At 39.9% G+C, this 26,350-nt stretch overlaps 2 protein-coding genes across 6 annotated transcripts in view; one reads left to right on the top strand and one right to left on the bottom strand.

The window, feature by feature from the left end:
• The window catches only part of LOC134356916 (metalloproteinase inhibitor 3-like), a 154,516-nt gene that overhangs the window by 33,343 nt on the left and 94,823 nt on the right, over positions 1-26,350 (bottom strand). Inside the window, exon 3 of one of the 5 annotated variants that reach the window (XM_063068163.1) lies at positions 10,340-10,576. The exons of the other annotated variants lie outside the window; for them this stretch is intronic. Within the exon in view, the coding sequence (XP_062924233.1) occupies positions 10,340-10,469 (130 nt within the window). The 5' untranslated portion in view covers positions 10,470-10,576. The remainder of the gene's footprint in view (positions 1-10,339; positions 10,577-26,350) is intronic. 5 annotated transcript variants of the gene reach the window in all.
• syn2b (synapsin IIb) overlaps positions 1-26,350 on the top strand; it is a 405,945-nt gene that overhangs the window by 322,646 nt on the left and 56,949 nt on the right. The window lies entirely within an intron of this gene.

Raw genomic sequence — 26,350 nt, 5'->3', positions numbered from 1 at the left:
GGCTTGGATATGCTTCATATTTAGTCACTCAGCTTCAGGGCAGCAATAGCTGGCATCTCATGACCTCTTGGGTGGTCTGAGCCTATTGGTATTCCATCTGGTTACACATTATAACCAAACAAAGGAAAAGCAATACTACCAATAATAGTCTGAACCATATCTACCTTTGGATAGTGGTTTGGAGATTAACATATTCATAATTTCCTCACTTTTATTCTATAGTGTGAAATATGGAAGTCATACAAAGTCACATGCTGGCACTTCTGACAGTTCACTGTAGCTGACCTTCAGTGGAAAGGCATATAAAAATTATTTTATTTCTCTTTACTTTGTATTTTAATTGGTTTAAACTACTTGGATGTAGAATAGAATAGTAGTACAGCACAGTACAGGCCCTTCGGCCGACAATGTTGTGCCGACCCTCAAACCCTGCCTCCCATATAAGCCCCCACCTTAGATTCCTCCATATACCTGTCTAGTAGTCTCTTAAACTTCACTAGTGTATCTGCCTCCACCACTGACTCAGGCAGTGCATTCCACACACCAACCACTCTCTGAGTAAAAAACCTTCCTCTAATATCCCCCTTGAACTTCCCACCCCTTACTTTAAAGCCATGTCCTCTTGTATTGAGCAGTGGTGCCCTGGGGAAGAGGCGCTGGCTATCCACTCTATCTATTCCTCTTATTATCTTATACACCTCTATCATGTCTCCTCTCATCCTCCTTCTCTCCAAAGAGTAAAGCCCTAGCTCCCTTAATCTCTGATCATAATGCATACTTTCTAAACCAGGCAGCATCCTGGTAAATCTCCTCTGTACCCTTTCCAATGTTTCCACATCCTTCCTATAGTGAGGTGACCAGAACTGGACACAGTACTCAAGTGTGGCCTAACCAGAGTTTTATAGAGCTGCATCATTACATCGCGACTCTTAAACTCTGTCCCACGACTTATGAAAGCTAACACCCCATAAGCTTTCTTAACTACCCTATCCACCTGTGAGGCAACTTTCAGGGATCTGTGGACATGTACCCCCAGATCCCTCTGCTCCTCCACACTACCAAGTATCCTGTAGTTTAGCTGCATTTATATTTTAATTTAATTTTTTGTGTAATTTGTATTTTTTTAATTATTTAAGTGCATTTCAACAGTTTTTAAATGAAAAGGCCCATGACAGCAGTGGGTTATCAAAAGCCATAAAAGTGGTCTTAGAATCCACCACCCAAAGACTGGTCACTCTTCGTGCACCATTCCACTTCATAATGACATCAAGTTCTCAAGGTTGTGGATAGCTTTATTGCCACAACACATACTGAAAATGATTGGGACAATATACTAATTTCAACCTTGTTCCATCATTAGTTAAACCAGACCTTAAAGACACTCAGACAATTTATCTAGAAAGTGAGCTGCTCATATGTATAAAGCTCAGGGCCATTCCTTTGCTCTGCGCACCAGCTTTAGCATTCAGCCATATTATCATTCTCCTTCCACATGTCTTGATTGTGACACAATGCAGATAAGATCATCTTAGTATCATTCATTATTCATTTGCATAATAAAGAGCTTTAAAAAGAGCTTTCCTGTATTGATAAGATAGTCTAAAAAGGTTTAATAATTTAGGGTTGTTTTATGAACATTAGGTACTCTTTGCCATAGTTCTGGGCCAGCTTTCTACAAGTGTACACATATACAGCTGCAGATTGTTCTTCAGCCATTAATACTTATTAATTTATTTAAATGGGTTATATTTAGGATTGATTGAAATGTTTTGCATATGTAAATAGTTCAACACCCCTCTGCTGGAGCTAATGAAACTTTATCGAAGTGCAACTTTTGTCATTGGGACTACATAGTATCCTTTAGATCTTCATCTCTTTTACTAATCAACTTCCCGCTCTTTACTTCACCCCATCCCCCTCTCCTGGCTTCACCCATCACCTACCACCTTGTACTTCTTCCTCCCCTCCCCCAACAAAAGGAACAAAATTGGTCCTCTGGAAGACCAGAATGATCATTCACGTGTGGAGCCAAAACAGATGGGAGAGATCTTACATGCATTCTTTGCATCTATGTTTATTCGGGAAACAGATACAGGGCCTATAGAAGTGAGGCAAAACGGCATCAATTTCACCAGACCCTGCACAGATTACAGAAGAGGAGGTGTTTGCTACCCTGAGGCAAATCAAGGTGGATAAATCCCCAGGGCTTGACAAGGTATTCCCTTGGACCCTACGGGAGGCAAGTGCAGGAATTACCGGGGCACTAGCAGATGTATTTAAAACATCCTTAGTAACAGGAGAGGTACCAGAGGATTGGAGGATAGCCAATGTTGTACCACTATTTTAAAAAATGCTCTAAACAGAAACCACGAAATGATAGGCTGGTGAGTCTGACATCAGTTGTGGAAAAGTTATTGGAAGGTATTCTAAGGGACAGTATATATAAGTATTTGGATAGACATGGACTGATTAAGGATAGTTAGCATGGCTTCGTGCGTGGTAGGTCATGTCTAACCAATCTTATACCGTTTTTTGAGGAAGTTACCAGGAAAGTGAATGAAGGCTCAGCAGCGGATAGTGACAACATGAACTTTAGTAAGGCATTTGACATGGTCCCACTTGGGAGGCTAGTCAAGAAGGTTCAGTTGTTCGGCATTCAGGATGAGGTAGTAAATTGGATTAGACACTGGTTTGTGGAAGAAGCCAGGGAGTGTTCACAGAGGCTTGCCTCTCTGATTAGAGGCTCATGATTTATGGTGTGCCGCAGGGATCGGTACTGGGTCCTTTGTTGTTTGCCATCTATATCAGTGATCTGGATGATAGTGTGGTTAACTAGATCAGCAAATTTGTGGATGACACAAAGACTGGACAGTGAGGAAGGCTATCATGGTTGCATCAGCTGGAAAAAAAGGCAGACAAATGGCAGATGGAATTTAATGTAGACAAGTGCAAGGTTTTGCACTTCAGTAGGACCAACCATATTAGGTCTTACACTGTGAACGGTAGGGCACACCACATGTAGATAGGACAGTAAAGAAAGCTTTGGGCACACTGGCCTTCATAAATCAAAGTATTGAGTATAGAAGATTGGATGTTATGTTGAAGTTGTACAAGATATTGGTGAGGCCTAATTTGGACTATTGAGTGCAGTTTGGTCATCTACCTGCAGAAAAGTTGTAAACAAGTTTAAAAGTGTACAGAGAAAACTTCAAGGATGTTGCTGAATTGGGAAGGCCTGACCTATAAGGAAAGATTGAATAGGTGAGGACTGTATTCTTTAGATCGTAGAAGACTGAGAGGAGAATAGATAGAGGTATACCAAATTATGAAGGATATAGATAGGGTAAATGCAAGCAGGCTTTTTCCACTGAGGTTGGGTGGGACTACAACCAGAAGTCATGGGTTAAGGGTCAAAGCTGAGAAATTTAAGGGGAGCATGAGGGGAAATTTCTTTACTCAGACAGTTGTGAGAGTGTGGAATGAGCTGCCAGCACACGTGGTGTATGCAAGCTCGATTTCAACATTTAAGATAAGTTTGGGTAGACACATGGATAGTAGGGATATGGAGGGCTATGGTCCCGGTGCAGGGCGATGGGAGTGGGCAGATTAGATGGTTTTGGCATGGAGTGGGTGGTCCGTAGTAAATGTGCTGTACTTCTGTGACTCTATGGCCCACCTTCTTACTCTGACTTCTCCTCTTCCTTTCCAGTCCTGATGAAGGGTCTTAACTGGAAACATCGGCAGTTTACTCTTTTCCATAGAAGCTGCCTGCCCTCTGGGTTCCTCCAGCATTTTGGGTTTGTGTTGCTACAGCATCCTGCCAATAATTCTACACACCTTACATCACCAAACTCTGACAAGCCATGGAGCAGTGAATCAAAGCACATGTATGTTGCAAAGATAAATCTGTATTAGATTTGCATTCTGGTTAAAACAAATCCTTAAAATGCAAATGGCCAATTGATTTTAGCTATTCAGGAATCAATCCATTCAGGTACAAAGTTTAGAGAAATTATCTGAGGAAATCTGGGATGGGTATGAGGTACAGTTCAGGAATGACTGTGGAATTATTCACATCATGGTGTAAGAAGGTTGCAGCGCACTTCTGTTTTGTTATTCTGGTGCAGTCCCTTGAGAGTTTCACTCTTATAACAATGTTAGATTGTGGAGCTGCAGCTCACTGTTCAGTTTATAATGTTTTTTTTCCTAAACGCAGGCTGCTCTGACTATAGGCATTAAAACAGGAGTAATTTGTTTGCACTTTAGTGTTCACTTTTAATTTGTATATCTGGTGATTTAATGTATCCTCTGCAATAAAGGATTGTTGTAGTTTGGCTATTGAAATATCGCTGTGGTGTAATGTGAAAAAGAGAACTCTGGAGCTATTTGCTACTGTCACTTATAAATCTAACAATCATTTCTGATTAACCAGATTCAATTGTTAGCTTTATTGGTTACTGTTAAACAATGATGCAAAAGCTGTTGCAAGTCATTTTTGATGAGGACGTTCGTTGCCAAAGTTCACTTGAAGAGTACGTCTTTTGAACTCAGTGTCAACAATGAAGCAGAAATGGATCTAGGTCAGTTTTCAGGTCAAGATTTACCGCTGCAAACCTGAGCCCTGAGGTTGTCCTGAAACTAGGCCACAAACAGGACCATCAGCAGCCTGCTCGATATGGCAAGACAACAGCAATGAGTTTGGTCAGAGTGGTAGGAGGGCAGGGTTGTTGTGCATACTGATGTGATTTGGTAAGATCCAGTGATCTAAGTATCAAGTCATTTGGGATTAATGCATTAAGGCTAAACTGCAGAATATAATATTTTACAATCCAAGAATTAGCAGCTCTCAAAGTGAAGAAAGAATCTCTCCTCTTAATTGGCCAATCGTCCTAGTCAGGGTATGCTAAGTATTTGACATTCTAAAATATCTAATATGATAGACCAAATAGAATCGGATCATACAACCCCTGCCTCTGTAAGACGGCTTAATGGAATTGTTACCTAAATTAGGAAACTCGTCCAGTCACTGAAAAATCCTTACAGCTCAGTTTCTGCAAAGGGATTTGAAAAAAACATTGAGCTCCTTCCATTAACATGATTGTTTGAATGAAAAAGAAATCAGTCTATTGTTTTTTTCAGCTATTCAGGTGTAGGATGTTATACTCTGAAAATTAGCCTTGTTGCATTCATGCTATGTACTTTTAAAGGAAGGTTCAGTTTCTAGTACAAAAAATGTATATTGGTGTTTCTAAGTATTAGGGATGTTGCAGTGATAGAAAAAAATGTAGCAAATGACCATTTGCACCAGCCTTTGAAAACTATTTATCAATAGTTGATCATTTATTGAGGCCCTGGTTAAGAAGACAAAAAAAAGTCCATAGCAAGAATAGGCAGAAAGGAACAAATAAGGCACTTAATGAATGCGAGAGAACACTTAAGAGGGAAATCAGGAGGGATAAAAAATGTGAGGGAGAATTCCAAAGAGCTTCTACAGATAAAGGATAGCAAGGGACAAAATTAGTCCACTTGAAGATCAGCATGCATGGAGACCAGGGAGAGGGGGGAAGATTTTAAATGGATTTTTTTCCATCAGTATTTTCTCGGGAGACAGCCATAGAGTCTATAGAAATTGCAGGAGCTCAGAGGTATTTAAAACATTCGTGGCCACAGGCGAGATGCTGGAGGACTGAAGGAGAGCTAATGTTGTTCCATTGTTCAAGAAAGGCTCTAAGAATATGCCAGGAAATTGCAGGCCAGTGAGCCATACATCACTAGTGGGTAGATTATTGGAGGTATTCTAAGGGACAGGATATACGAGTGGTGATTGATAAGTTCGTGGCCTAAGGTAGAAGGAGTCAATTTTAGAAAACCTAGCACATTTATTTTTCCTACATTTACACACTTAGTCCAGCGGTTGTGGAGCACACGGATCTCTTCTTTGTAGGAGTCGGAGTCTTGGTCCTCCAGAAGTGGTCCATAGCAGGGGTGATTGATAAGTCTGTGGCCTAAGGTAGAAGGAGATGAGTTACTAACTTCAAACTTTCTGCATTTTCACTCAAAGAGTCGAACTGCATGTGCATGTAATGAGAGCTGTATAACTCATCTTCTTCTACCTTAGGCCACGAACTCATCAATCACCCCTGCTGTGGACCACCTGGAGGTCCAAGACGCTCTCCTTACATGGATGTGCAGTTCAACTCTTTGAGTGATAATGCCGAAAGTTTGAAGATAATAACTCATCTCCTTCTACCTTAGGCCACAAACTTATCAATCACCCCTGCTATGGACCACTTCTACAAAGAAGGGATCCGTATGCTCCACGGCAGCTGGACTAAGTGTGTACATGTAGGACCGGACTATGTTCAAAAATAAATGTGCTAGGTTTTCTAAAATTGACTCCTTCTACCTTAGGCCACGAGCTTATCAATCACCCCTCTTATAAGTATTTGGGTAGGCAACATGGTTTTGTGCATGATAGGTCATGCCTAACCAATCTTAATAGAGATTTTAAGAGGTTACTAGGAAAACTGATGAAGAAAAAGCAATGGGTATTGTCTACATGGATTTTAGCAAGGCCTTTGACAATGACCCACATGCGAGATTGGTCAAGAAGGTTAGGTCACTTGGCATTCAGAATGAAGTAGTAAATTGGATTCAAAACTGGCTTCGTTGGAGAAGCCAGAGAGTAGTAGCAGATGGGTACTTCTCTGACTGAAGGCCTGTGACTAGTGGTATGTACGAGGATTGATGCTCGGTCTGTCTTTATTATCTATATGAATGATCTGGATGATAATGTGGTAAACCTGGATCTGCATATTTGTGGCTGACACCAAGATTGGGGGCATGGTGGACAATGATGTAAACTATCAAAGTGAGATCTGGACCAGGTGACAAAAATGGGCCCAAGATTAACAGGTTGATTTTAATTCAGACAAGTGTGAGCTGTTGCACTTTAGGAGGACAAATCAGGGCAGGCCACATGCCATGAACGATAGGGCATTGAGCAGGGTGATAAAATAAAATAATCTGGGATTACAGATCCATAATTCCCTGAAAGTGGTGTATAGATAGGGTCATAAGGATAGCTTTTAGCATATTGGCACTCATAAATCAAAGTATTAAATGCAGGAGTTGGAATATGTTAAAGTCATACAAGACATTGGTAAGGTCTAACCTGGAGGATTGTGTGCAGGAGAAGTGGTAGATGTTGGTTCGATTGCAAGATTTAAGAGAAGCTGGGACAGGTACATGGATAGGAAGGGCATGGGGGCTATGGTCCATGGAACAGGGCAGAATAACAAGTTGTCATGGACTAGATTGGTCAAAAGGTTCACTTTCTGTGCTGTTGTGCTCTTTAACTTTAATGTATTTTTTTTAAACATTTTGCTGCTCTAGTTGCAAGTTTGTGGTACTGATGAAGCATTTTTTTGGAAGATACAATTGATTAGTTTCGCTTACACTGATAATAGAACTTGCAAAAGAAGAACAAGCTTATATTGGCAAGGGTTGATACCTGTACAACAGTACAGCATATCACAATTTTGAATAGCTATTCCCATTCAATATGCATTTCAATTTGAAAGAATATTGTTCACGCACAAGTTTGCTTCAGGCTGGGGAAGTTGACTCATACAGAAACTAACAAAACCTTCAATAATAGTTATGAGCCCTTGAATGAAAGAAAAGATAGCAATCCTAATGCCTTTATCCTACATTAAAGATTAGGCTATATAGGCCAAAGAGAATCTCTCGTGCCAAAGTATGCAAAGTCTTTGAAATTCTTAAATATCTGATGTATATAAATCTCAATAATGGTTACATTGTGGAGAATAAGTTCCTATTTTTAAGCATATTTTTCAGTTATTATTTTGGTAGTAACACTCAACTTTTTCTCTGGCAAGTTTATACTGTGTCTGTTAGGTCAGTATAAATAATACATAGTGTGCAAAATGAGAATGAGTTATCTCTATCCTGAGAATGATGGGACTTTCAGAGAGATTTCCATGTTTAATTGCTGATACATAGTTCTAGCTGGTGCTGAACAATTTCCATACAAATAGTTCAAAATCCATGTCATGTATTCAAATATAACACAACCTTATTTCAGAACTAATCATATTTCCTCTGGAGGTACAATTATGATATTAAGCAGCTGAGGGAATAATAAAAGCTATTTTGGTTCATTTAAATCTATCAGAATGCTGGTGTTCCAGCAATAGTCATGTTACCATGGTGTTTGTGTTCAAGTATCCGCTAACATATTAAATGGCTCACAATTGTTAATGTGGCCCACTACAGTTAAAGTAATACTTCAACGTATGTAATTCAAAATTTTGCCTTAGCTGTTATCTATTTAAATTCATACTGTGAATATAATGTTCATCTCAGTTCCCACAAACCCATTGGAAGATTTCTAAAAGCTCTAGTGCTCATGTTATGATGTGAAGACCTTTCAATAACTGCCTTTCATACCAAGTGTTAAATGTGGTGACTGAATTTTTGCTGCATGATAAAGTTTGAGACAAGGGAAAAAAAAGTTATTTTGAGTTTTGACCTTTATCGTGTTGCAAAAATGTAAATTTGTCCACAAGATTAAGTACATTTCCTGTGCACATGAATAGCTTTGAAATGTAGGAACTTTGTCCCTTTTGATGTCCTGAGCTGCAATGTATTCTTAACAAAGGATGACGTTAGATGAAAATAAGCAACTTCATCCGTAACCCTATAAGATGGCTTCATCTGCACAAGATGACTTTGTTAAATTCTTGAATGCAGACATTTGGAGGAGAGGGGAATAAACTTTTGCCCTGAGAATCTATTTATTTGCATTAGAAAAAGCACTGACTAACACAAAGCAGTGTTGTTTGCTGTAACGAGAATGGAGGAGTTAAACAAAAACCTCCTTTCCGCAAGTTAGGTTGCCATCTTTAACATAAAACCTAACAGATTATATTTTGCAATTTCCTATGTCCAAATGCGGCTGCATATATCAATCTTATCCCAGGCATTGGAAGAATCTTTTCTCTCTAGTGCAAGATTTGGGTCTATTCCCATTCATTTGCTAAGGTTCCCAAAGAGGAGCCCAAAAAATTCTATTATGGTGTAATGTGTTGAGAGGATAGCTTTGTTAAGCAAACTGAAAAGATAAGTGTAGTAAAACAAAACACTGAAACTGTCTTAAGACGGACTCAGACTCTATTACAGTAAAGAATGTTTTAAATTAACATTAAGGGACAATTTACCAAATGAAAAAGAATCATGGAATTCAAGATTATATTTTAGTTGATACTTACAGTATAGTTGCCATACCCTTGTATGAAATTATTATAAAATCTCAAATTTTAGTTTTGAATTTTGATAATTCAATGTAACAAATTGCATAAATGCTGTTACCACATGCCAAAGTACCAAAGAATCTTTCAGCTGTCAGTTCATGTGTAGCTTTATCCCAGTTTGTCATGCTGTGTGCTGGCTGAAATCTAATGAAAGGACAGGCTCATGAAATAGAAGCTATATTGTCAACTTGTTCCTGTGGGCCACACCACTAGTCACTTCAAAGAAAATCAACAGCAAAAGGTGCTTGGCCAGGGGTTAATTAATTTTCCTGTTTCTGTTCCAGAAGGGCAGGCACAGAAAATGTTGATGGTGGACAGATACAAATATTGATCAAATTCTCCTCATTGATTATAAAGTCTGGTTAAATAGTTCACCTCAGCAAGAATAATTATGCATGTTGTTAAGTATTGCTTTTTTCTTTACCCCACCATCTCTATCACAGATATGTTCAGATTTTTGGTTGTGATGGTACAACATGCTTTTTTTTACTGTGACTATGTTCATCCTAAGTTGAAAATTAGTTTAATCGTTCTTTGCACTAAATGAGACGCTGCTGGTAAGGATTTATTCACTATTAGAGCAATTTTGTGCTCTAAAGTTTACTAAGAGGGATAGAGAGTTGCTGTAAAAATAATAGAATTACAGTCTGACGTGTCTAAACCAAAGTATTAGATTTTCCTTTTGTACATGTCTTTTTATTTAGATATTAAGGGAAATTTTTCACAGACAGAAATGGCTGTTCCAAAGGAATGCAAATACTGTGCATAATTTTCTCTATTTTTAGAATTGTTGGTAATTAACAGCTTTCTAATGGATATTTTTTTAAAAACTGTACTTAAGCCTTCATTTTAAGTTATGCAATACAAAGATTGCATTCCTCTAAAAGAAATTTCAGTTCAACTTCATTCAGTGACAGCTTTCCTGAATGAAACTGGTTATCATTTTTTTCAGACATTTAAATAACAATTAAAGTATATTAAGTGTACTTTCTCAAAATGCTTACCTATATCAGAATTACAAAATGTAATTTGTGGATGAACTGGAAGACAGGTACATCCATCCACGAGCTCCTGTAGCCTCAAAGTCAGAATTAGTAGCAGTGAGAATAGCAAACCAGTCATCAGGGTGTTCATGTTCTCCTTGAGCACACGCACAAACTCGAGTCTTTCTGCTCAGCAGAGGTTGTAGACTATATGCAGATTTAACCGTGTGAAGGAATGTTGCAGAAAACTTCTTTTGCCTGCAGCAGGAGTGACGGGAAGTGAAAAGCCCACTCAGCATTAGCACCACCGAATAATCCTGCCTAAAATTCTCCGCCTGAACTGCCTGATTTTCCACATTCAACACAGTCCATCCTCACATTTATAGTTCTGCCACTTCTTTCTAGCCCCGCCTACTCATGAAGGAAATGGTCTGTCATTGTTTGAGGTCCTAGAATGACAGCACATTGTTTGACTCCAGTCCCACACAGACCAGACATTTCAGGTGATTTAAAAATGAATGTTGTGACTCAGTGTAATTACTATGGTAGTGATACTTATTAATTCATAAACAGCTTCAAGTTATTCAAATTAGTTAAATTACTTATAAATTTAAGTGAAATTATTACCATGATTCATATACTTTTTTATAATACGTAAAAAAACTAAAGAATTAAAATTATATTGACTGTTTCTATTGGTACAAATCAATTTGATGCTACCTCTTTGAATATTAAATCTGCTATCCTATAGAATCACTGTGGAGGTTTTTTACTGTTTTCTGGACAACTCCGTTTGCACCTTTAGCTAAGTCAGCAATCTACCTGCCACAATACTGAATGCTCTAATCAGGACTTAGTAATAAATAATTTTTTATGAAAGATATCTTACTGAACAATTATTTCTTTAACACTGTTGACAACATCATTATTAAACTCAGCAATCTGTTTAATAAAAAAATCTTGCACCTGAAAAGGATTAGCTAACAGGACTGAGTTCAAGACACAATGGAAATGATTTTCTGTTTTCAATTTCTCAAACTATTAGCCATACACTGAAGCAGAGCTAGCTTTATGAGGTAAAATAGAAGGGTGAGATTATAGTTAAATTCCCTCATTAAGGGTGAAGTAGCCACATGGGGGAGTTATCAGCCAAGCTAAGTTCCAGAGGAATCTCTCCAATGACCTTGTTCAAAAACTACTATGATGCAGGCAGAATAATTTAACACTGCAGCAGATGCTACATCTGCTGCAATGTGATCTTGTAAGTATTGAGCTATATTTTTAATTTAAAATCAAAGATTTCTTAGAAGAGGAAGTAGCACAGCACAGGGACAGGCCAGTCTTTCCACAATGTTGTACCAAACCAGCAAAGAAGCAGATCAAAAACAGCCAAACTCTAATTCCTCCTACCTACACTATGTCCATATCCCTCCATCTTCCTTGCATCCATGTGCCTATCCCAACGCTCTCTTAATAGCTTCCCATGTATTTGCCTCTGCCACCATATCAAGCAGTGCATTCCAAGCATCCATGACACTGAGTAAAAAAATTTACCCCTCACATCCCTCTTGAACCTATCTCCCCTCTCACCCTCAATGCATGCCCTCTGATATTCAACCCTGGTAAACAGATACTCTCTGTCCATTTTATCTGAGCTTCTCATTATCTTGCAAAACTCTATTAGATCTCCCCTCCACCTCCGATGCTCCAGAGAAAACATCCCAAGTTTATCCACTTGGGTAAAGTGACAGCACATGCCCTCTAAACCAGGCAGCTTCCGGGTAAAGCTCTTCCGCACCCTCTCCAAAGCCAAAACATCCTTCCAGTAGTGCGGTGACCAGAACTGTATGCAATACTCCAAATGTAGCCTAATCAGAGTTTTAGTTCAGTTTGTTGCAACAACCACATTTATCACATGCCTACCAAAATCTAAAAATACTTGGTTCAGGAAAAAAAATTTAAAGGCAACGATATGGTCTGGAAGTATCTTCAATATCTTTTAAGAATACAAATTAGAAAATTCCAAAATACTTTGACTACAATACTATACTTCTTATTGCTAAATTAAATAGATCTTTTCAACTGAATATTGCTAACTATGAAGTTCTATTACCGTTTTCACCTTTTCATTTAAACTGGGATATTTGACAAAGCTGGAAACTTCTGATCCCCACAAAGCTACTTTCCCTTTTGATAAAGACATACAATATATCTGCACCATCCTGGTAACCTGCAAGGAATAGACAGGTTGTACCTGTTTTTGGTTATAGCTGTATTAGTTTATTTCGCCACTATCCCATAGAAACACTCATTTTTTTAAATTGAATGTTGCCTAGCACACTGCTGCTGGCTGCGCTATGTGTACTTACACAGAAGAGAGGTTAGAAGTTCAAGTGTTAATCACGATATGTTTTAAAATTTGGTTCAAGCATTATCTACAGAATGCAAATCTGGGAGAAAGTAAATCTGGTTCCAGTACAAGATACAAACCAGGTGCCTCAGCCTTTTTGTCCAACTGAGGCAATGATCATCACGTACAGTAACAACTGGGTCTTAAATGTCAACACTGCTATTTTATGCCTAAAGCATAAAGTGATAGAGATTTATAGCCTACCAATTAATCCCCAGTCAATTGTACTAAGGGTTAAGTATTCCTCCAGAATTAATTCCAGAGGTTCAAGATTCAAGTACATTTATTATCAAAGACTATATAAATTATATAACCTTGAGATTTGCTTGCTCAAAGGTAGCCACAAACCAAGGAACCCAATTAAGGGGAAAGAAGAATAAAAATAAAATCAAAAGACCAACACCTGATGCGCAATAGAAGGAGAAAAAGTACAAATCATGCAACCATTGAAGCAAACAACAATGTTCTGAAAATGAGAACTCAGGTCCAAATCCTGAAGCGGCCCAGAGTAGGCCTGAAGCCTCGCTTTATATTAAAGAATACAGAATTGCAGAATGATTTAAAAACAGGAGTGGTCATTTAGCCTATGGATTCCATTTCAGTTCAATGTAAAAGTGATCGAGCTAGGCTCGTACCCCTGCTTTCTCCTTCTTGCCCTGAAAAGTTTTTCCTTCCAGTCCTTCTCCATCCATCCGGCATAAATGCCACAGCTGAATCAGCCTCCCACTGCTCTCACTGCCAATGCATTCCAAGCCCCAGCCCCCAATGTGTAGTTTGTCCTCATGTCATTTGTGGAATTTATTTGCTAATAAACTTCATTCTCTGTCGCTTAGTACTTGACCCCTCCACCAATGAAAATAGTTTCTAGCTACAATTGTCTCAAGTTCAAGTTTATTGTCATCTGACTGTACCTATTTACAACCAAATGAAACAACGTTCCTCCAGACCACCCACAAAACATATCATGCACAGCACATAAAACAAAATTTTACTATAAATAATTTAATGAAATATAATTCAAAAAATGCATGTAGTGCGCAGCACAGGTAAACAGTAAACAGCTGGCTGTCCTCGTGATGAGACCTCGGTGGTGGCAGGGTATTCATTAGTCTCACAGCCAGAGGGAAGAAACTGTTGCCCAGTCTGGCAGTCCTAGGCCTGATGCTCATGTACCTTCCTCCTGATGGTAGTGGGTCGTTAGCCTTTATGATTTTAAATATCACTATCAATCTCCTCTGTTCCAAGGAGAGCAATTTCAACTCTTCCAGTCAGTCATCTGTGTTAGAAATATTTTAGTAAGTCCCTCCTGCACCCTTGCTAAAGCCTTTACATATTTCTTTAAGAGTGATGACCAAAAGTAGGTATAATACAAAAAGTTCTGGATCATCATGTCCTCATAGTCTTTGTACTCTATACATCTACTCAAAGTTTAGGATCCTGTATGCTTTCCTAAATCGCTTTCTCAACCTTCCTTGTTACTTTCAACAAACTAGGGATATATACCTCCAGGCCAGGGGTTCCCAATCTTTTTTATGTCATGGACCAATACCATTAAGCAAGGGGTCCATGGGAAACCCTGCCCTAGACCATACTAATACTCATTTGAATTATGACCTCTAGATTATTTGTCTCATCCATACTTTCTGCCAAAATTATTTGCATTTCTCAGTCTTAAATTCCATTTGCTGCCTTTCTGCCATTCCACCAATCATACCTTCACAGTTCACTATTTCTCCAAGTCAATTGCATGAATTTTGGATGCAGAGTATAATGCAATAAATTGAATATATTGTGCATTACTGCTATCTTATCAGGTTGACTACCGAGGCACTTGTGATTTATTTATATAAGTGATCTTAATCAAAAATCAAATCAAGTTTAATTATCATTCAGACCACACATGGATACAGTCGAATGAGACAGCATTCCTCCCGGGCCCAGGTGCATAGCATACATTCAAAATAGTGAAAGAACAAAACAAACACACACACACACACACACACACACACACACACACACACACACACACACATCATTATGCAAGAAAGCACATGTACAGTCCAAGTCCCTGAGCAACATGTAAATTGATGGTACAGCTCCCAGAAATCTCGCCTGTCATTCTGCTTGTCGGACACTAGAGGGCAGCACTGATGGGAGCCGCCAGCTCCCAAACAAGCAAAGACTCCACACTACACCGCCTCCAGCGTCATCTCATCTGGACTGCAGAGCAGGCAAGCCCACTTGCAGCCTTTTCCTCACTGCAACCAAGGCCTAGCTGCTGCCTCAGCACCCATCTCCCCACCAGACAAGGCAAACAGGCCTGTGATATCGCACATTATCATGTCCAACAGGGTCTTGTGTTCACAAGAGAAATGTCCAAGACAGTCACTCACGGTTACCTGCCAGCTTCCTCTTCTCCCCGCTGACCGCCAGCTTTTTCTCCTCCCAGCCAACCGCTGGGATATATTAATCTGCTTTGCTTTGGCACTAAGTCTTCTACATTATTTGGTCAATTGACACTCCATCCAGATCTGGCCCTACACACGTTCTTATGAAATGGAATGCTCTTCTCTATCACTATGCTACATATGGCATTAATTTCATCTAATTTCAGGTTTTTGACACCTTGGTGAAAGGAATGAGTGAGTGAGTGTGTGTGTGTGCATGTGTCTGTCTGTCTTCTGGCCAAATCTATTGATTTTCTAGAAACATAGAAACATAGAAAACGTACAGCACAATACAGGCCCTTCGGCCCAAAAGCTGTGCCGAACATGTCCCTACCTTAGAACTACCTAGGCTTTACCCATAGCCCTCTATTCTTCTATGCTCCATGTAGCCATCCAGGAGTCCCTTAAAAGACCCTATCGTTTCCGCCTCCACCATCACCAGCCCATTCCACGCGCTCACCATTCTCTGCGTAAAAAACTCACCCCTGATATCTCCTCTGTACCTACTTCCAAGCACCTTAAAACTATGCGTTCTCGAGCTAACCATTTCAGCCCTGGGGAAAAGCCTCCGACTATCCACACGATCAATGCCTCTCATTATCTTGCACATCTATCAAGTCACCTCTCATCCTCTATCGCTCCAAGGAGAAAAGGCCGAGTTCACTCAACCTTCTGAGTTTATTTGCACTTTTGTTCCCACTGCACCAGAGCTGCACAGCAGAATTGATTACTTATGATAAAAAAAATCTTCATAGCCCTGACGTGATGTGTCTTTATCAGTCCAATCTGCTGTTAAGTACTATTTCCAAGTATAGATGTGATATTGCAAAGGTTTACTTGATTCTTTCATTATCTTCAGAGGGCATGTCCCACTTGGCTTCAGTGTAATGGTATTGTGGTATTATTGTGACATGTACTGAAATACAGTATACTGTTAGTACAGATCAAATCATTACACAGTGCATTGAGATAGAAGAACATAAAACAATAACAACACAGAATAAAATGCAACAGCTACAGAGAAAGTACAGTGCAGGAATCTAATTCAGTCTCTTTTCTTATAGGATTCATCTTGTCTGCTCCCTCCACTTTTGATATCATGTTTGTGGAATGTTTGTAATGAAATAATTTTGTGGTCTGTATTGTGAAAATCTTTTCCATCCATAGGTTATATATTATTTTTAGGGGCTCATGTTTCCAACCACAATACTTGCAACATCTAAGTCGCCTTGGCTATACATTGCTTATACTGCCTCCTGCCTGTGCTTTCTGGTAGGCACTTCTTGCTGTTGGCCATCCAACAGTCTTACCACAGAGATTCGAACAAAAAATATGTCGGTTTGGCATTGAGGGAGACAAGAAGACCTTGGTACACAGCAGGAAGATTTTAAAAATTTTCTATGCCACATTTGAAGAACTGTTAAATTAGGAACGGTATCCCAGACAATATTTTCCCCAAATCAACAAAACGATCATGGTCATATTGGTATTTGTAGGAGGTTTCTATGTGCAAATTGACTGGAGCATTTTGCCACATTACAAGAAATTACACTGCAAAACTACCTCATTGGTAAATTGTAAACACAAGACTCTTCAGATGTTTGAAATGTTGAATAACACACAGAAAATGCTGGAGAAACTCTCAGGTCAGGCAGCAACTGTGGGGGGAAATGAATAATGTTTCAGGCCAAGACCCTTCATTTTTTGGCCCATTTCCCTCCATCAACACTGTGTGACCTGCTGAGTTCCTCCAGTATTTTGCATACTGTCCACATAGAACAATTCATTACAATTGCACCTTGAGGTAGTACAAGGTAAAACAATAACAGAGTGCAGAATAAAGTAAACACGAGGAATTCTGTAGATGCTGGAAATTCAAGCAACACACATCAAAGTTGCTGGTGAACGCAGCAGGCCAGGCAGCATCTCTCGGAAGAGGTACAGTCGACGTTTCAGGCCGAGACCCTTCGTCAGGACTAACTGAAGGAAGAGCTAGTAAAAGATTTGAAAGTGGGAGGGGGAGGGGGAGATCCAAAATGATAGGAGAAGACAGGAGGGGGAGGGATGGAGCCAAGAGCTGGACAGGTGATTGGCAAAAGGGATATGAGAGGATCATGGGACAGGAGGCCCAGGGAGAAGGAAAAGGGGGAGGTGGGGGGGGGAACCCAGAGGATGGGCAAGGGGTATAGTCAGAGGGACAGAGGGAGAAAAAGGAGAGAGAGAGAGAGAAAGAATGTGTGACACTCAGGTTGGAGGAACAACACCTTGTATTCCGTCTGGGTAGCCTCCAACCTGATGGCATGAACATTGACTTCTCTAACTTCCGCTAATGCCCCACCTCCCCCTCGTACCCCATGCATTATTTATTTATATACACACATTCTTTGTCTGATTATGAGAGAAAACTGGCAGGGCACATAATAAAAACTGACTGTAAAAACTTTTATAGATATGTGAAAAGAAAAAGATTGGTTAAGACAAATGTGGGTCCCCTACAGACAGAAACAGGTGAATTGATTATGGGGAGCAAGGACATGGCAGACCAATTGAATAACTACTTTGGTTCTGTCTTCACTAAGGAGGACATAAATAATCTTCCGGAAATAGTAGGGGACAGAGGGTCCAGTGAGATGGAGGAACTGAGGGAAATACATGTTAGTAGGGAAGTGGTGTTAGGTAAATTGAAGGGATTAAAGGCAGATAATCCCCAGGGCCAGATGGTCTGCATCCTAGAGTGCTTAAGGAAGTAGCCCAAAAAATAGTGGATGCATTAGTGATAAATTTTCAAAACTCTTTAGATTCTGGACTAGTTCCTGAGGATTGGAGGGTGGCTAATGTAACCCCACTTTTTAAAAAAGGAGGGAGAGAGAAACCGGGGAAGTATAGACCGGTTAGCCTAACGTCGGTGGTGGGGAAAATGCTAGAGTCAGTTATCAAAGATGTAATAACAGCACATTTGGAAAGTGGTGAAATCATCGGACAAAGTCAGCATGGATTTGTGAAAGGAAAATCATGTCTGACGAATCTCATAGAATTTTTTTGAGGATGTAACTAGTAGAGTGGATAGGGGAGAACCAGTGGATGTGGTATATTTGGATTTTCAAAAGGCTTTTGACAAGGTCCCACACAGGAGATTAGTGTGCAAACTCTAAGCACATGGTATTGGGGGTAAAGTATTGATGTGGATAGAGAATTGGTTGGCAGACAGGAAGCAATGAGTGGGAATAAACGGGACCTTTTCAGAATGGCAGGCAGTGACTAGTGGGGTACCGCAAGGCTCAGTGCTGGGACCCCAGTTGTTTACAATATATATTAATGACTTAGATGAGCGAATTAAATGCAGCATCTCCAAGTTTGCGGATGACATGAAGCTGGACAGCAGTGTTAGCTGTGAGGAGGATGCTAAGAGGATGCAGGGTGACTTGGATAGGTTAGGTGAGTGGGCAAATTCATGGCAGATGCAATTTAATGTGGATAAATGTGAGGTTATCCACTTTGGTGATAAAAACAGGAAAACAGGTTATTATCTGAATGGTGGCCGATTAGGAAAAGGGGAGGTGCAACGAGACCTGGGTGTCATTATACACCAGTCATTGAAAGTGGGCATGCAGGTACAGCAGGCGGTGAAAAAGGTGAATGGTATGCTGGCATTCATAGCAAGAGGATTCGAGTACAGGAGCAGGGAGGTACTACTGCAGTTGTACAAGGCCTTGATGAGACCACACCTGGAGTATTGTGTGCAGTTTTGGTCCCCTAATCTGAGGAAAGACATCCTTGCCATAGAGGGAGTACAAAGAAGGTTCACCAGATTGATTCCTGGGATGGCAGGACTTTCATATGAGGAAAGACTGGATCGACTAGGCTTATACTCGTTGGAATTTAGAAGATTGAGGGGGGATCTTATTGAAACGTATAAAATCCTAAAGGGATTGGACAGGCTAGATGCAGGAAGATTGTTCCTGATGTTGGGGAAGTCCAGAATGAGGGTCACAGTTTGAGGATAAAGGGGAAGACTTTTAGGACCGAGATGAGGAAAAACTTCTTCACACAGAGAGTGATGAATCTGTGGAATTCTCTGCCACAGGAAACAATTGAGGCCAGTTCATTGGCTATATTTAAGAGGGAATTAGATATGGCCCCTGTGGCTAAAGGGATCAGGGGGTACGGAGGGAAGGCTGGTACAGGGTTCTGAGTTGGATGATCAGCCATGATCATACTGAATGGCGGTGCAGGCTCAAAGGGCCGAATGGCCTACTCCTGCACCTATTTTCTATGTTTCTATGTTTCTATATTCATTCCTTACCAGTTCAAATTTTGTATTTCAGTGTTATTGGCTACAGGTCCACTGACTGATCTTTAACAACTTCCCGTTGGATCTAGTCCAAGGGCTACACAACTTCATGCCTTAGGTGATCTCCTTTGTTCCCTTTGATTTTGGTTCAAACCAGCGAAAGAAGGTCACTCACACACTGGGCCGAGACAATCAGATTACTTCTATGAGCCGGCCATCGTACATAACACACAGCTTATCTGAGAACGGTCTCAGGTTTAGCAGGTCCATTGCAAAAACTCCTTGGTGTCCACATTCAATTGCTCTGATATGATTATCCCAGAGCAAGATTCAGTTCATCAGACAGTTCACAAGGTGGAAGTTACAGAACCGGTTCACAAAAATGGCAGCCTCCATCTCCTTTAAGCATGTGGCAAGAACAGAGAAAATGAATTTGTCGGCTTCCACTGACCTTGAACCATTCAGGTTTAACATTTTTTTCCTCATATTTTAATTCTTCCGTGGCCAACAGTCCCGACCCCAAGTGCAGTTTGTGTACAGGCTCACCATCTCATTTTGATCACATGAAATTATCCCAGCCACTCTGGTTTCTTTCCACATCCGAAAAGTCCCCTCATTGGTAGGCTAATTGGCCAGGCTAAATTTCCCCAAGTGTGTAGGTGAGCGGTGGAATCTGGGGGGCAGATGATGGGAATGTGGGGAGAACAGTTCACAGGGAAAGCTAATGGGGGAGTTGCTCTATGAGTCAGAATGGACTCAATGGGACAAATTGGCCCCTTTCCATGTTGCAAATGAAATGAATAAATGCTTGTCCTAACTGTCTTATTGTTCTCCATTATTATTGTTATGTTTTGTAATTTCAAAATATTAAACTAATTCAAACAGAAGACATGGAGTCCGGAATATGAGTCTAACTTTGTGTTTACTTTAAGCGCAGCGTGCATTTATCACGTGGTAGCGTCATGACATATGCAATTCATGTACTTTTACATATAACCTGGGGCGAATTATTGAAATGAACAAGAATGCTGAATCAACATCAAGATTACTCAAATAACAGAGGCAGCACAATAGCCTGGTGATTAGCGCAATGGTTTACAGTACCAGCCAACCGGGTTCAATTGAAGCACTGCTGTAAAGACTTTATATGTTCTCAAGTTTCCTTGGTGCTCCAGTTTCCTCCCACAATCTAAAGATGTACTGGTTGACAGGTTAGTTGATCATTGTAAATTGTCCCGTGATTAGGCTAGCATTAAATTGCGGGTTGCTTTGTGGCATAATTCAAAGATCCAGAAGGGGAACTCCACGCTGTATCTCAATAAAAAAAATTACTGAAATATTAAATACACAACAGTTATGCTTCCAGGTGTGCTGCAGTGTTTTAATCATAAATCTTTGAAATAATACCTCTGCCACTGAGATTTATTAGAGGTGTTGTATTAGCAGTTTAATGTTTAAGCTTATGAATAAGGTGTAATAATTTGAAGTGTACCTGGTCATTAACAAAAGGGAATATGTCAGTATCCAGAATCATGATCAATGATCCACTCAAATTTATTGCTTGTAATGGCACCACTGAAAAGCACATTGTGAATCTTGTAGGGTAAATATTTTAGAAAGGCAATGTCAGGGGCAGTATGATCTGAGACCAAACCTGAAGCAATGCGAGGAATATCCTTTATTACTATTTCACAGGATTTTTTTGTTTTGTCTGAATGGTCTACCAATAAATAATCAAGAGCATTCTATCTGGCTGCATTACTGTTTGGTATCCTGGGGTTGGGGTAGGAGGTGTTGCTGCTGCACAGGATCAAAAGAACCTGCAGAATGTTGTGAACTCAGTTAGTTTCATCATGGGCACTAGCCTCCACAGCATCCAGGATATCTTCAAGGAGCAATGCCTCAAAAAGGTGATATCCATCATTAAGGATCCCCGTCATCTCATGGCTACCATCAGGAAGGAGGTACAGGAGCTTGAAAGCACACACTCAGTGATTCAGGAACAGCTTCATTCCCTCTGCCATCAGATTTCTGAATGGACATTGAACCCATAAACACTACAGTACCTCAGTACCATTTAACCTACTTATTTAACTATTTAATATATATTTACTAACTGTGATTCACAGATTTTATTATGTATTGCAATGTACTGCCACTGCAAAAAACAACAAATTTCACAACATATGCTGGTGATATTAAACCTGATTCTGATGTGCAGAACTAAGCAGTAGATCACTTTTGATGCCAAGCATAAGAGTAGATATCCTGGAAGTGAGGACACAAAGCACAACAGCAAGCAAAGCAGAATCAGAGAAGCAAGAAAGATAATCAATTTGCTTTCCATAACACAGCATATCAAAGTGACTCTGATGGGAATTGCCATATAATAGGCAGTCAAAAGGATGTTTTCTAAATGAGTAACACTGTACAATCAGTATGAAATCTATTTGTTATGAAGACAAAGCAATAGATGTGGAGATAGAACATTGACATCGTATGAACAATGATTGATAGATCTGTTAGGTAATAATAACTGACTTATCTGTTAGGTTGCAGAATATTTTGTATTATCTTTAATTTTCTGCATGGCCCCTTAATTTATGTGCTTATTATGGTAGTCTGACTGATTAAAGTAAATGATTGTGTAACTTGGCATCTTGTCTGTTCATTTATTCCATGACTGATAACACTGGACATTTTTTTTTCCAAATATGTTGCCTCTTCAGATTTTTTTTGTTTTTGATAGACCGCTTGAAGGTGAACACAAATATAATTTCAGGCTACTGGTATTACGTAAAAACAAGAAATTAACTTTTATTGAATATAATGTGTTTAATTGCACAACAGTGCTGACACTTTGCAATAGTTCAACTAAACTAAAAATGTTTTGTTAATGATTTTTGCTTGTACTCAGTGTCTGAGCGTTGGACTTAAGTGTCCAACAATTATCAACCAGCATTGATGAACTCCTGTTGCCCTGATACCATTTCTTCATGATTGCAATGTCCTGGTGAAACCTTTCACCATGCTTGTCACGGACAGCATCAGAATTTGCAGGGAAGAAGTCAAAATGGGAATGCAGAAAATGAATCTTTAGTGACTTGTTGCACTTCATGGTTTTGTATGCTTGAAGCATGTTGTCAACAAGCTGGACATGGTTTGGTGCTCTATAGTTGACAAGAAAATTTTCAGCAACATCTTTAAATGCCTTCCATGCATTAGAATTTCTTCAGTTGCCTGTCATTGATGGCCTGTATAATTTGTTGCCAACAAAAATGCCTTCCTAAATTTTGGCATCAGTTATTCTGGGAAACATCTGTCTCAAATATCAAAATGCCTCACAGAAATTTATAGCCTTTCTAAAAGCCTGTCCTGCCATGCAGCACAAACAAAACAAAATTTGCAGATTCTGGAAATCCAAGCAACACACACAAAATATGGAGCAGCTCAGCAGGTCAGGCAACATCTATGGACAAGAGACCCTTCAGCAAGACTGGAGAAAAAAAGATGAGGAGTAGGGTAAAAGGTGGGGGGAGGAGAGGGAGAAACACATGATCATAGGTGAAACGGGGGGGGTGGGAGGAAGGATGAAATAAAGAGCTGGGAAGTTGATTGGTGAAAGATTGGTGAAGTGCAGACTGCCAACATCCACAACTCTACTGACTCCTGAAGGTAACGCTCAAGTACATGACAAGCAAATAAAGCAAAAGAGCTACTATGACAGACATACAATACAGTTGCCAGATCTACATACAGGTGAAAATGTCAGAATACAGAGAGGGGACACTTGGCAACCAGCTGTGGTTGTGAACAGACATCAGCAACCAAGATCCTTCATAGTTTGCACGCCAGATGGAAGAGCCTACAGGAGGAACAGGAAGCATCTGCTGAAGACAGGCGAGAGGGAGTTTCCACATACAGATGCACAGGACATTTCCACAGATACAGACATGGAAACAAACAACACCAAGAGTGATGCAGACCCCAAAAACACAGAGGTCAGTCGAGAGACTGACATTGATGAAGGACAAGCATAGTCACAGTTGTATCACACACAGTCTGGGAGACAAGTCAAGCTTCCAGCTAGATACAGAGACTAGACATACAGTTTGAGGCAAAGTCACACGTCATAAGTTCCAAGGTGTGAAATAAAAGGTTTATTAGTCTATGTTAGTAAATGAAAATACACTGCTGTTAGTATTGTAAAATACAATGCAGAATACAGTACAAGAAGGTAAGATTTTTTTTAGTTTATATCATGGTTGTTGCACTGTAAGAAGGGCATACCTAGAGGCATTGTTTTAGTAATTCACAGTGTTGTAAAAAAAATCTTGAGAAGGGGGATGTAATGTATTGTGTGAGTATTCGTAGTATCAGAGTGCGTATGACATCAGGACGTGGAAGAAGGGTTTAAAAAAATGGAAGTCTGGTGAATAAAGGTTGGTTGTTCAATCTACACCGGTGTCCGAGTCACATAAATATTACACAGGGCTGGAGAAGGGGGAGTCTGATAGGAGAGGACAGAAAGCCATGGAAGAAGGAAAAGTGGGGAGGAGCACCAGAGAGAGGCGATGGGCAGGCAAGGAGATAAGGTGAGCAAGGGATACATTGCTCTGGTAGCAGGTCTGGGTAAGCACGTGGTCAAAGAGTTGGAGGGCCACAGAGATCACAGAGGAGGAGCAGTGAGAGAGGGTTTCTCTGAATTCCCATTGAAGGGAAGATTTAAACTTCTTCAGGGTAGGCATCCCTGGAGGAGACTTCACAGTGTAGTAATTCAATCACAAACAAGAGAAAATCTGCAGATGCTGGAAATCCAAGCAACACACACAAAATGCTGGAGGAACTCAGCAGGCCAGGCAGCATCTATGGAAAAGAGTACAGTTGACATTTCAAGCTGTTTCTTTCATCAATCAACTTCCCAGCTCTTTACTTCACCCCTCCCCCTCCTAGTTTCCATCTATCACCTTTGTTTTAAAGAGATGATATTGTTCCTAAAACCTAAAAGTGTTAGTTTCCCCTCACAGATACCATCCCATACTTAGCAAATCTTGAGGTTACATTGAGTAGGTAATTAGAAACAGCACATGGGAAGGAGGATGTGTTTCCAGAGTCAGGATCCATAATCACCTGGCTGAAGAGTCTCAGGTTCAAGAACTGTTGGGCCACTTTTAAATGAAGGCAGCATGTTCACCATTAAGAGAATGTACAACATAAACGTAAGATCTTCCGAGAGTGCTGCAGAGATATAGTATCTGTATGCCTTCCATTTAAGCTCATATTATTATTATTATTGGTTATGTCAGATTGAATTGAATTGACTTTATTTCTTATATCCTTCACATACATGAGGAGTAAAAATCTTTACATTACATCTCCATCTAAATGTGCAATGTGCAGATTATGGTAATTTGCAACAAAAAGTATGTACTGTAAAATATACAACAGAACAGTCAATATAGCTTAGAAATACAATTAATCAGTCTGATGGCCTGGTGGAAGAAGCTGTCCCAGAGCCTGTTGGTCCTGGCTTTAATGCTGCAGTACCGTTTCCCCGATGGTAGCAGCTGAAACAGTTTGTGGTTGGGGTGACTCGAGTCCCCAATGATCCTTCGGACCCTTTTTACACACCTATCACTGTAAATATCCTGAATAGTGGGAAGTTCACATCTACAGATGTGCTGGGCTGTCCGCACCACTCTCTGCAGAGTCCTGCAATTGAGGGAAGTACAGTTCCCATACCAGGCAGTGATACGGTCAGTCAGGATGCTCTCAATTGTGCCCCTGAATAGCATTGTTGCTTCCAGCCTCCAAATTAAGTGAGTTCTTTTCTGGTAAATGGCAAGGCTCAAGAGTTTTTGGATTTAATTTGGTTATTTGCAAAATCAGAACACTGTATCAATCTGAATACTGCACCTCAAATACAGATACGGCATACTTTTCATTGGATCCCTGAGGAACTAATATGTAGGCTTATCACAGGATTGTCCGGAATGAATTAACCTGCCCGTTACTACTGGAAAAGAACAGAGATAGGCACTCAGATATTTGACTGGTTAAATAATTAGCTGACTGGACTTAAACATTCAGACATATCACCTGTGATGACTAACAGGAGCTCTCAGATCTCAGAAGTGAAATATTAGGCTGTAACCAGCTGTACCAGTAAATAAAATAACTTGTATTGTTAGCCAGACCTGAGTGGGTTTGGAACTTTCAGCACAAAATTATAAGGCTACTGTAAATTTAGCTGCTGTGCTATAAAAGATGAAGAACAAGAGTGGTTTGCAATGGCTGGTTTGAAGACCTAGTTTCTTTACAGTAATTTTGATGTAATTATGAACATATTTATCTTGAAAATAATTTAAAGATATTTTGATTGTATGTATTGCCTGTTGGAATAGGAAGCAGACCTGAAAATTGATATGTGCCTAAAAAGAAAGGTACATCATCACTGGGGGTCATTACAATATCTGTTTTAGAAATCGTCCCATTTCTGATACTGTGTGTTCCTAGGTGGACAATGAGGGAAGGAATCAAATGAAAATCTATCCTTGGTACCTCAATGATTTCCACTTGGGCCTAACACCCAAACAAGGATAATTGGGATGATTTCTTGCAAAAAATTGTTTCTTAACATTATTGTTGGAGCTCTGAGCTAAGATATTCATCCATTTGAATTAATTCTAAGTCATGGCAATGCAATGCAGTTGCTTGCCTTCATAGGCAGGTACTGAGTATAAGAATTGAGATATCACATTGCAGCTTTACAAGACCACACTTCCATACATGTATTGTGTGCACTTCTGGTCACGACACTATCTGTTCGGAAGGGAATCACCAAAAAGGTTTTTGTTACAAGGGTGGAGGGGGGGGTTGTTTTC

The sequence above is a fragment of the Mobula hypostoma genome, chromosome 15 (genome assembly GCF_963921235.1).
Source record: "Mobula hypostoma chromosome 15, sMobHyp1.1, whole genome shotgun sequence".
Taxonomy (NCBI): domain Eukaryota; kingdom Metazoa; phylum Chordata; class Chondrichthyes; order Myliobatiformes; family Myliobatidae; genus Mobula; species Mobula hypostoma.
This window is presented reverse-complemented; position numbering and strand designations above follow the sequence as displayed.